The following is a 13,186-nucleotide window of genomic DNA, read 5'->3' on the forward strand; positions in this document are numbered from 1 at the left end:
GACAGCAGGCCCATTTCTTTTTTTGGCGTGCAAGATTGGGTAGAATCTCAGAGGTTTCACAATTGTGAAGCAGCTGTTGGACAGACCATCAACTCATGTGCAGTATATCTAAGAGAAGCTGAAGTACACATTAAATCAATGAATGAATATAACTTTATTATAGAAGTTAGAACATTTTTTTAACATGAGGTCAAACAATTGGACATTTTCCAGAGCTTTCCAGTGCGTATTGTGGCCTTTAACACCGGATGGACTTCGAAAACAGAATCAGCCATCTTAACATAAAGATTTCTCGAAGTTTATTGGCCACAATTGCAAATGTTTTTTTGTAGGGACAACTAGCAGGCCTTTTGTCTGATGACCAAAGACAACATTAAGTGAATTTTTAACTTTAAAGAGTAATGTAGGCCCTGCCACGGGCCTTTGTGTGTATGCCTTGAAGTTACTTGTACTAAATTAAGAATAAATCACAAAATGTTGACTTTTAATGAAATTTATTTAAGAGGGATGTTTAACAATAATCACTTGAAGGAAATGTGACTATAACAGTTTGTGAAGAGTAATTAACACAAAATTATGATCTGAAAAAATTGCGAAACAAGTATGGTGATGAGAAGGGAAAAAGGAAAAAGCTGCAGGCTCACAGGGAAACTGTAACTTGAACCCCTCATCCCCCATAATACTTGCAATATACCATAAACAACTGAGAGACTTTCACATTTTGGACTACATAATAAATACAACCTTTAAAAGACAGACAACTAGAATTTTCTGGTCCACTGTGGGTAATAATGACTTCAGCTGACCAGAGGATGGCAGTATATCACACTTGCTACAGATCTGTTATGTAATCCAAATGTTCCCAGTTGGTGGCAGACACTGCTAGACGCTGAGTGTCCATGTAACCGAGAAACATGGAGAACTGTCGCAATCACTGTAAGATGATATTTTCTGAAGCACAGAGCCAGTTTCCCCATAGCTTAAATAGTTTGCCAGAATAAGATGGTAAGTTCATGCATGTGTGATATGAACAGTGATAAAGATCTGGATGTTTCTGGAATCTACAGCTGGATGATGGAGGTGTACTGTATATCCTGAGATGTCTGTGATCAGATATCCTGTTTTTACTAATTTGATTATAGTTCCAATCTCTGTTTAGGTCCTGTTTATAAGATTTTTTTATAATCTTCTACGTCCATCTGGATTTATTTCTTTCAGCTATAGTTTACTGAACAAGTGTTTTATGCATTTTAACTTAACAGTTTTCTCTAGGTAAAGAAAAAAAAACTATTTCACAATTTGAAACATATCCAACATAAATGTTGCCTGTAATATATAATAGAGAGGTTTAATTAATATTTTCTATACAATTTCGACTTTGTCTCGCCCTTTAATTAAGGACATTGTGTATTGTATGTAATAAAATATCACAGAAACTGTATGTAGTCATGTAGTAGTCTGCCAGGTGTATTCATAACACATCATTAGTGTTTCTGGTGCCGAGTATTGTCGGGTTTTTCACATTAACACACGGTTTATTTTTCCTAGTTTCGCCTCACATGACTTTGTACGCATGGCTGCAGGACTTCGGCGCTCGCACGCATGCGCTGTCGCTAACATCCGGGGCTCGGACAAGGATGAACGCCAATTTCCAAGATGGCGGCGGAGGGAGGAGGGAAGGAGATGAACGAAATTAAAACTCAATTCACCACACGAGAAGGCGTCTACAAACTCCTCACTCACTCCGAATACAGCCGCCCGAACAGGGTGCCTTTCAACTCGCAGGGCTCCAATCCCGTCAAGGTCTCCTTCGTCAATGTAAACGACCAGTCCGGCAACGGCGACAGGATCTGTTTCAATGTGGGCCGGGAACTGTACTTTTATATCTACAAAGGCGTGAGAAAGGTAAACAGTATTGACTGCAGCGACGGAGCCCGCGCTGTCCGGGGAGCAGCCCATTGATTTGGCATCTCCAAACGTGTTGCGCCTTGGCTGTCAACTCTCTCAGCCTCTGTCATTGAAGTGCGCAGATTGTCAAGACAAGGCCATGTAGCAGACCTAGCTAAGTTGGGAGCTAATTAGCATTCTTAGCTAACATCGCCACAGTAGTTGGTTTTTTTTTTTTTTTGCCTCGACGTGACTTGTGGGCACTTCAGAGTCCGTCAGTTGTTTGAGTTCCCGGTCGGTGACAAACTGTGACGTGGGATTTTCCGATGAGCTGGCTTACGTGAGAAAAGGCTCGTCATGTCATGTCTGTGATATGTTTGTTTATCCTCGGGTCTTTGGATGGTTAAAGCTACATACGAGAGGGGGGCAGGTTGTCAACAGTGCTTCCCCCAGCAGCAGGGGTCAAACTAGGTGTTTTCTTTTTGAGAGACCTCCGTGTTGACATCGGGGGGCTTTGGGAGTGGTAGTGGTGGTTGTTTTGTTATTCGTGATGTAATGATGTGTGCACTCTCCTGTCAGGGTTTCTGGATGTGATGCAATGTGATCCACTTGTTTGGTTGCCCACTGTGATGATGTCACTGCAAGCAAAGTCACGTTTGGTCTTGTTGAGCAGGGATGGTGACTGACGGGGCTGATCGTGCTGATGATGTGGCTGTCATCAGCTACAGGATGTGAAATCTTAACAATGGCAGCCTCGACAGATGCCAGTGACAGATCTGCTGCCTTTTCACCTGGTGGTCTCAGTTCATCAGTCAGAAATCAGCTAATTTAGTTATTTAACGACTGCTTCCAATGCAGATAATTATGTCTTGATGATGAATGATCAAGTTCTTGCACAATTTTACTTAATACAAAAGAATGGTATGTTTTTTTCCCCTGTTTCAATAGCTTTAAAATTGGCTCATGTCGAGCACATCCAGTGTTTGCTTGTCCGCAGGGTTAAGATCAGTAAATAGACTAACTGTTGGGTGAGAGTGAAAGATGTTTGTTTACTTCGATGATGTCGAGGAACGATCCCCCAGACTTTAATGAGCCCTTCTTCCCTGCAGCTTTTGATTTTAACTAACTCACTGTGACATCTTCTACTCTTCTTCCCATGTGATATTTCAGCATCACTGAAACATTACATCAGCAGGCCAGACAACGTGGAGACTGTTGTCTGTTAGATGAAAGTCAGAGAATGGCTGCAGAAGTATACAGATGCTGCCTGAGAGTAGATGGGGATTATTGTCCACATTAGTATGCGTCCTAACCACTTACCTCTATATGTATTCATTCAACATGTCTCTTCTTATATTTCTTGTTAGACACTAGACAGTCTTCTCCCTCACTGAGTTGACCTACAAAACTTTACTGTCGTACATACAGCTGGTAGTCCAGACCCAGCTCGTGTTTGATTTAATTACTGTCGTGTGGATTTTTCATTCTGTAGCTGAACTTGACTGGCAACATGCCAAGCGTTTCTTTTTTAATGTGTTTTTTTGGCCTTTTCATGGCTTTATTGGTAGGACAGCATTGAGAGGTGACAGGAAACGGGATGACTCGAATCCTGGGCTGCTGCACATCAGACGTCTGCCAAATGAGCTACTGGGGCGCCCCATACCAACCATTTCTGACAAAAGCAAGATCTAGACCAATCAATTCTTGGGTTTTTCAGTTTCCAGATTGTGTAAATTATCTTGACAGCCAGTAGGTCAAGTTTAGCATCATTGTAGCACTTTCAAAGTCCGCCCTAGAACCTTGTTTTATTTAGAGCTGCTTCCGTTTGACAACACTGACAGCTTTATAGTTACACCCACTCAGCTTTCTCTCTACCTCCTTTTAAGCATAAAAATAGACCACAAGAGAGTTTCGGTGATAAAGAATAAAACTGTCACAGATATCACCTTTTCACGGGACCAGTGCTGGATACATTCCTGTCAGATTAGCAGTCGTGTCTATCATGCCTATATACCGGTAGTCATTTTCCTTTTTAATTAACTTAAAACACCACATTTTATTTTCACCTAAATGTCACTGTGTCATGGTTGGTTTAAAGCTGCAGCAATTAATATATTAGTTTTCAACTATTAAATGAATCGGCAACTGTTTTGATAGTCAGTTAATCGGTTTGAGTACATTTTTAAGAAAAAAAGGTCTATATTCTTTGATTTCAGCATGTGAAATGTGATTATTTCTTGGTTTCTTTACTCCTCTCTGACAGCAACTGAATGTCTTTGGGGTGTGGACAAACCATGACATTTAGGGATGTCATCTTGAACTTTGGGACACACTGATCAACACTTTTAAGCATTTTCTGACATTTTAGAGACCAAACAACTTATTGATTAATTGAGAAAATAATTGCCCCAATAATCAACAATGAAAATAAGCATTAGTTGCAGCCATACTTTGGATTAAATTGCGAGTTGTTAACCACCTGTTGGAGGACAAACAGTTAACCTACATTGTCAGGCTCGGGCTGGTCTTCCTCTCTATTTTTGGATGACTTTCCATGTGTCAGAATTCATTATTATCATGCATCAGAAAAATTAGGTTGGCAACAACAACGGAGAGTAGATGGCAGACAACATAACGATGCTCTTGAGGTGTTTGTACCGACTGTTGAGCGAGTTCAAAAAAGTATTTTTCTGTCAACTGAATGTGAAATCGATCCCATTTCTGGCATTCTCATCTGGTGTGTGAGCAGTTGTCCCCAGGTGGTATCTGAGAGAATCAAATGTAATTTATAGGCTTGAGGTTCTTGACTGAGACTGAGGTTTAAATTGATTATGTGTAAATCTTCCTGTTCAGTGAGTCTTTGGAGAAAAGCTGTGAGATAAACATAATTGCCGAGTTGTAGAGTTAACTATCAGAGGTCACCTTGGAGGAGAGACAACGTCTGAGGCAATGTCTATCACAATCACTGCTTTTTTTTTTTTTTTTTTCAAAGCAGTGTCAAAATGGCTGACAGTGGAAAATCCTTTTTATAAAAAAGTATTTATGTGTATTTCTCATTTTTCCAGGCTGCCGATCTTAGTAAGCCCATAGACAAGAGGATATATAAAGGAACGCAGCCCACGTGTCATGACTTCAACCCCCTCACAGCTACAGCAGAGAGCGTCTCCCTGCTCGTGGGCTTCTCAGCGGGCCAGGTGCAGCTCATCGACCCAATAAAGAAGGAGACCAGCAAACTCTTCAATGAGGAGGTGGGTTCCAGTTAGCGTCTGATGTTTTGTTCCCAAGGCCAACTGAAAGATACTGAGGACGTTTTAAATCACACTATCATTTAGTTTCAGTTGTCAAAATAAAGTAATACCTAGCTGACCAGTATCTTTGTTTTGTCTCTTTCTCTGTTTCACCTCCAGAGACTTATAGACAAGTCACGAGTGACGTGTGTACGATGGGTTCCTGGTTCAGAGAGCCTGTTCTTGGTGGCTCACTCCAGTGGCAGCATGTATTTATACAATGTGGAAAACACCTGTGGCACCACGGCACCTCACTACCAGCTCCTTAAGCAGGGTGAAAACTATGCTGTGCATACCTGCAAGAGCAAGTCTGCTCGTAACCCGTTACTGCGCTGGACAGTGGGCGAAGGAGCGCTCAATGAGTTTGCCTTCTCCCCGGATGGCAAGTTTCTGGCTTGCGCGAGCCAGGATGGCTTCCTGCGGGTGTTTGGCTTTGACGCCGCAGAGCTCCATGGAACAATGAAGAGCTACTTCGGTGGCTTACTGTGCGTCTGCTGGAGCCCGGACGGACGATATATTGTGGCAGGAGGGGAGGACGACCTGGTGACTGTGTGGTCATTTTCAGACTGCAGAGTGATCGCACGGGGGCATGGTCACAAGTCGTGGGTGAGTGTGGTGGCATTTGACCACTGCACCACCAGTGTGGAGGACGGTGATCCCCCCGCTGAGTTCAGCGGTAGTGACGAGGACTTCCATGAGCAAATTCACTTTGGTGCGGGCAGAGATCGAGCTAACAGCGCTCATTCTCGGCTTTCAAAGAGAAACTCAACAGACAGTAGGCCTGTTAGTGTGACCTACAGGTTCGGCTCAGTGGGCCAGGATACACAACTGTGTCTGTGGGACCTTACGGAGGACATTCTCTTCCCTCACCTCCCTTTGTCCCGCACTAGGACTCACACTAATGTTATGAGTGCCACAAGCCCTCCAGCCACTGGACAAACTACTACTACTACTACTACTGTAACCACCACTAATCCCAGTGGCACCAATGGTAAAGACAATTTGAGCAATAGTAGCTCCAGTGGTAACCCAGCTAACTCCCTCCCCAGCACTCTGCCCCGGTCCAACAGCTTGCCACACTCCTCCGCCCCAACTGGGGGCAGCACGCCCAACAGTCACACAGGCAGCAGCAGCAACAGCAGCAGCAGCACCACCAAGGGTAACAGCATCATCGACAGCGCTTTCATCGCCACTGGGGTCAGCAAATTTGCAACTCTGTCTTTACACGACTCACGCAAGGAACGCCACGAGAAGGACCACAAGCGAAACCACAGCATGGGTCACATCAGCAGCAAGAGCAGCGACAAGCTCAACCAGCTTAGCTCGTCGCGGACGGCAAAAGCAGAGGTAGCTAAGACTCTGGGCACCACGCTGTGCCCGCGCATGGAGGACGTGCCGCTGCTCGAGCCGCTGGTGTGCAAGAAGATTGCTCACGAGAGACTCACTGTGTTAATCTTCCTTGAGGACTGTCTGGTAACAGCCTGTCAGGAGGGTTTCGTTTGCACATGGGCTAGGCCTGGGAAAGTGGTGAGTGACAGGCCTCTCGAGGATACTGTCATGTGACACCTCTTAACTTGCTTTGTCTCGCTGCATTCAGACGCTGTTAACGCCACTGTGTGCAGCCAAAGGTTTTGTTTATTTCACGAGAGATTAATACTAAACCCTCAGCATTCTGATGGTTAATAGCACATCTTCTCCGACAGTAAACCTCATGGCCTCACTATTCTGCCTCTTTTAAATACATTCAAGTAACACTGTTGTTTGTTATCAATGTGTGTTATCTGTCTCTCCACAGGGATTGCTATCATCTCAAAACAACCCAGCCAACTCCCCCAGTGGAACAGTAGTATAGCCCCAGTGCTGGTGCTGCTAATGACAGCTCCATGCAACAGAGACGGGGATGACCAAGGCCAAGGCCCTGCAGCGCTTCTTCACACACTGTCACACACCACATGACCTCCAGTGTCATCTTCATTCTCGTCACTACAGCCACCCAGCTCTCTTTGTGTTACTGCTCATGTTTAGATAACCAGTATTGGCCAAGCCAGGGTTAGAAACTCGACCTCCCCTTTTTTGTGCGGGGGTTAAAAAGGGTGCTATTGGAAGTAAGAGTGCAAGCTTTAAATCGTCCAGGAGGTTTGTGGGAGGGGTTGACTGGTTCATTGTTCCATCTGTGGTCATATCAAGTGGCGTCTAGTCTGAAGAAAAAAAAAAAAACCTCTAGTACCCAATCCTTTGTGCCTGTAGATCTTCGAAGACTAGACACACTGTAAGCATTGTGGTGATGCCTCAACTTAACCTTTTTGTATGGGTTTAATTTGGACATTTTTTCCCCCCTATATTTTGTTTCATCAAATGTTTTCACAGATAAAGGGAATAAGATGAGGGATTGTTTTGGAGCAGCAGCAGCAGCATATCCCCAATGTCTTTCATTTGTCACTTCCTGGGCGATCCCTCGTGCAGCCCGTAGTCTTCTCTGGACACGTGTTCAAGAGAGACTGCAGCTTTTTACTTCCTTTAAAAACAAAAAAAATTATTTTAATCAGAGGTATCACACTTTATAGTGAATTTGCACAGATTTTGTTTCATTCTCGTTTTTCCCATTTTTGAAATCATGACGGTGGAACATAAGAGTTTTTGAAGACAGCTTTGGAAGCACTTGTGAGGGGGGAATGGCTCGTTATCGCCCTCTGTCTCAACGCTGGATGCTGCAATCATAGTTTTTTATATGGAAAAAAAAATTGTTTGCACTTAATAGTTTGTTAGAGGAGAATGGCTTTACATTTTTGGAGTGTGTAAGGACTCCTTGACAAGGATGAAATATAAATAGAATTTAAAACAAACCTTTGTATCTATTGAACATTTATTTTAATATTGTTTCAGATTAAATGGGGTCTGTAATATATGTAAATATTGTACTTCAATGATTTATGGGTGAAATGATCATTATTACATTAGATCCTTGTTTCAGAAAATAGTGATATTTCTAATACAGAAAATCTATACATAATATTAAAATGAACCTTGAATATGCAGGTGAAACTGTTTCTTTTCTGTTGTACATAAAGAGAATTCAGGTGTATTTTTATTAATGAAACGTTTGGTATAGGAGATGTCTATGAAATCCTCTTATCTAACAGGTAGTGCTGAATGCTAGCTAGCCTGTCGCTGCAGATTCCTTTTACAACCTAGGCAGATAGGCGCAGACGCAGCGGTCTAATTCAGCCATCACTCCGAGCTCAGGTAAACCACGGGAAGACTAACGCCGGCATAGTTCCCCTCACTAGTCTAATCCATCAACAACGTGTGTGAATTCACTTTAACTAACAAATAAGACTGACAACCTTGTTCTGCAGACAGGGCCGAGATCTGTGAGGCCTGTCATTGTGAGTAATAATTACTGAACTGATGCTGAACTTGTGAACAAACATTTTGACACTGTGTTGAACTGACTCATGTCAGCACTTGATGATGGAATTAAAATGCTTGAGGTGAGTGTGTTTTTCAAGCACCCACGCAGGAAGACTGAGGATTTTAACAGTGGGAGCCTTTTCCTCCATGTGACGCCTAATTAAAACAGCTTTGACAGATTACATGTTCCATTTGTGTTACTTTGTTGGGTGTGTTGTACTCACGTCACATGATTCGTTATCTTCATGTAACCTGCTGAGTGATACTTGGTTACTTGGATGGAATGCACCATCATGTTTCCCTCCGCGTGAGGCCAGAGCTTAGACAAAGGTGACTCATAGTACTCCAGTGGCACTCGTACAGAAGAGTAGTGTTTTCATTACAGTGGCTTATTTTACCTGTAATTCTGTGACACAAGTGTAGCTGTCCTAGAACCACATATCTCCAGAAAATCCACTTAAAGAGGGTCCATGGCCACTCTGATATAATTCTGGACTCTTGAGTTGAATATGCATAATATGCTTCAGTTTGATGCTTTATATCAGGTGCTATTCATTTAAATTAATATATTTATCAAGAATGGTTGCCATGGGAGAAAATAACAAACGCATAGCCAGCCAGCCACTTCTAGTCTTTTTTACATGTTAGAAATATAGACCGGCAGATACACCGGTTAGCCGATATCAGCCTATTACAGATATACACAGTAGGTATTGATGTACAAGTTGTTAATATGCAGCAAACTTAAAAAAAATGGGCCAATACTTAGATGTCTGGATTTTTTATTGCCCATCTGCATCTGCATAGGCCCCAAATAATTGAGTATTGTTCTAGCTTTAGTCGAATGGCTGACTTTCTCCCAGATCAAGTGTATTTCTTCCTGGTCGGTTTAGTAACATGTTAAAAATACATTAGACTTCATTGTTGGAGTTCAACAGAACCTCACTGAGTTAACAGCTTTGATAGTAAAAACAGCTTTGAGGAAGTCCACAGCTAAATGTAATTCAGCCATCATTAATTTTAGGCCATTATTCACACCTGTGCTGTGTCAAAAGTCTGGCCAACGTCGTAACTCTCCTTTTAACGACTTAATTTCCCTCCTGGTGTTATGATTAAAGCACTTGGACCATTTCTTATTAAAGGCCCTCCACACCCCGAGCCCACCCACACAGGTGTTTTCACCTATAATGCCTGATTACACCTCCTGTCGGGAAGGTGTGGGCTTGTACCAGCTGTGCTTGATTGACACGTCCCTCAGTCTCCACCTACCCGTCAGGTGGGACAAATTACACTCTCAGCTTTATAATAATTAGTTTATGAATTTTGGTGACCTCATCCAGTTTTCAACATAGCTCCCCTGCTGAGGTCTAACCACACAGAATAAGTGAAAACACCTGTGTGGGTGTGCAGGGGGTTTTCATTATGGGTCAATGCCAGCTCCAGAACTGAGGTCTAATTCACTGAAAACACCTGTGTGGCAGGACATTTAATAACTCTGCTTCCTCCTATTGTTAAGGAAAAACTCTACTGCATGTCAATGTGCTCATTGTATTCACAGAGGCTTACACAAGCCCAAATGGAAGAACTGGCTCAGGACTTGCACATGATGATGTACATCCGACTCTTGTTATGAGCTTATTTGCTCTGGATTGGATCAGCAGCAGGCTTCTGTTACCGCTCCTTTCATTTCTAATGGTGACGCTGATCATGTGAGGACATGACCTGCCTGATCTGCTTTAATTACCAGTGTTATCAAAAAGAAACATCATGTCAGAGGCACGTTTTCTCTTTTAAACTATCCAACAACAGTAAAACTCAACATGCAGAATACTTCCGCATTAATACTCATCCAAAAACATTATATATAATAGTGACACGACTGTCTTTACTGCTGCTCGTGGCATGTTTGACTTACAGTTAGCCAGTAGGTGTCAGTATTGCTCAGACAACTGAAAGCTTGAGAATCCCCCCCTCCATATCCATTTAGTGAACCTACATTAGATAACAGCTATCACTTGATCAAAGTGGGGAAACATTGTCTATATATGTATATCCTGTTGTCTCTCTCTCTCTCTCCCTTTACAAATGCATCCCCACTACTTCATCCTACTACTTCATATATATTTTATATTCCAAGGGGGGAATAAAACTGCTCCTCCATAATTTATGAGTCACTTTTAGAAGAAATACGAGCACTCACAGCCATTAAACCAGTAGCCCGTGGCATTATGGTGAGGGAAGAAGGGCTGGGGAGTGTGATCAGCAGGATGGAGAGGCCCGATCATCCTGTCAGGGTGTCGCTCAACACATGACAGCCTCTGACTGACTGTCTGATCCCCCCCTTGAGCTGCATGCATCAATGCTGAGCAGGTATCAATCAGGATTTGTGCTTACAGAGAGACATGTTTAAAAAAAAACATCACGAAGACTGTAATATATGCGCTCATGTTTTGTTTTTCTACATATGCTGTCAGCCATTTATTTATCATATACATACCCAACCACCCTTTAATCTAACTGGCCATTTGAGTAGCAATCAAAAAACACTGTGGCGTAAAGTAAAGGCTTGAGAAACAGCCGCATTCATCTTGCATCCTCAGGGAAATAGGTCCCACTTGATAGGAATTCAATAGATTGAGAGAAAATCCAATCGCTTCTGTGGGGTCCCTGCTTTAATCATCTTCTCATCTGATGCAGTTCCCGCGCATGCATGCCTCCATATATCGACCCAGAGTTTTGTTTACCTAGCAATGTGTGCAACGGCTATGAATGATTAATATGGCCTGTCCAAGCTATAGGCCTAAAGAAAGAGCAGCATTCGGTGTGTTGTGCAAAAATCTTGTGGCAGTTTAGGTATAATGGACTGAGAAAATGAACGCATGCATTTAAGTTTGCAAAATGACTTCCCACTTACGTCAGTGATGGATTTCCTCTGAACAAACATGTCAGATTATGGAAATGATCAAATTAACCTAGTTCTTCCACAGATTCCACTGGGATATTTATTTAGCCTGTTAATGAGACCTGTAGTGAGCTCAGAAATGAAGGAGGAAGTGGGGATAATGACTTGGGTGATAAATGAAATGGGACACTGGAATTCAAGCTCCTTCTCCAAAGTGGATGTATTGGCATTTGGCAAACAGATAGCATGGACTCCAGCGTATACTTACTGTTCTACCCAGCTCCTTGTCAATTAAAAATCAATAATTATCTGTGTATCTAGGAAAGTTAGGGATAGGAAAAAACATAGGTACAGTCTATAAGGGTGCACAGATGTTTGCATCTACAAAACCAAAGCCTCCTACTGCTAAACGTAAGGAGGTGCTAATAGGCTAAACCACTGAAATACTCACATTCAAATCTTTTAACCTCAAAATAACCGTTTTTTTGGCTACATGGCAAAACCAACCCTTGAATGCAACGCCATGAAGTTTAAAGATGATATGGCGAACTTGTTAGCAAACACCTTTGACTGTTACAGAGCAACATTAGCGTACATTTTGAGTCGTCTCGCTGAGAACCAATTTTCCAATTTTCCTTCTCCTTTTCGTTCAAATTTTTTCTGCTAAATGTTCTACCGTCTCTGCTAACCACATCTGTTTGCTGTTTGGTAGCACATAGTCAGTTATCAAGTAGTAGTTAGCTTTTTTAAGCTAACAGCTGCCTGCCAACAGGGACGCCATGAGAGCAAAAAAGAATAAACTAGAAAAAGTTTTGGCTGGAAAATCAAAACGATAAGACAAAGGGATGAGCTCGCCCCAAATATGAAACTTCAGTCATTATCTACTCACCTCCATGCCGATGAAAAGTCGGGTCAAGTTTCGCGGGCCACAAAACAGCTGGGGACTTCTTTTAAAACTTAAAAAACAACCGAATAATAATCATTACAAGGTGCCACACAGATCGTCCTGGCGTAATTCAAGTCTTCGGAAGCTCCAAGATCCCATTTTAATTAATAAATTAAAATATATATATATCAGTGGTTGGTGAAAATTCACCCTCCTTTCCATATGGACTAATAATTTAGTTTTTTGTTTTGTGAAGCACCTTGTAACTTTGGTTTTAAAAGGTGCAACAGACATAAAGTATATTATTATTATTTTCATTTTTTGATAACTACCTTTTTTTTAAATAAATCCTTTAATGACATCAAAATGTTCCAAGAGTGATTGTTAACACAAAGTAGTGATTATGGCTGCTTTAGCATTAATTTTGCCTTTTGAGCACTTAATTATGGAATCAATCTATCATTAAAACCACTTATTATTACACTGTAAAGACTGTGTTTTGACTGAATGAATGAATTGAATGCTACAGGAGCTTATTATTCCACATATGAGTGAAAATCCACACATTTTCTACTTTTACAAGAATAACTTCAGAGGAATGAGTCGCCCTGTGGTTCAGGCACATCACAGGTCAATTTTTATATAAGTATAACAGAAACCTCTATTTCCCTCAGCCTGGCTGTTCGACAAAAAAAAAAAAGTTTATCTTAAACTGACTTTATTACAAAGAGTGTCTTTTCTGTTCATTCTTGCCCTAAAATATCAAACTAAGTGGAGCGCTCTCAAAAGGCAACAGTATATTACAGTTTCGAG

At 41.9% G+C, this 13,186-nt stretch overlaps 1 protein-coding gene across 1 annotated transcript; it reads left to right on the forward strand.

The window, feature by feature from the left end:
* Positions 1–1,630: 1,630 nt before the first annotated feature.
* wdr20b (WD repeat domain 20b) lies at positions 1,631–8,767 on the forward strand. The gene is made up of 4 exons (XM_073492973.1): positions 1,631–1,905; positions 4,953–5,135; positions 5,295–6,701; positions 6,970–8,767. The coding sequence occupies exons 1-4, from the start codon at positions 1,657–1,659 to the stop codon at positions 7,024–7,026; spliced, it is 1,896 nt and encodes a 631-aa protein (XP_073349074.1). The 5' UTR covers positions 1,631–1,656; the 3' UTR covers positions 7,027–8,767.
* The last annotated feature ends 4,419 nt before the right edge of the window (positions 8,768–13,186 follow it).

Source organism: Pagrus major, chromosome 22 (genome assembly GCF_040436345.1).
Source record: "Pagrus major chromosome 22, Pma_NU_1.0".
In the NCBI taxonomy this organism is placed as follows: Eukaryota; Metazoa; Chordata; class Actinopteri; order Spariformes; family Sparidae; genus Pagrus; species Pagrus major.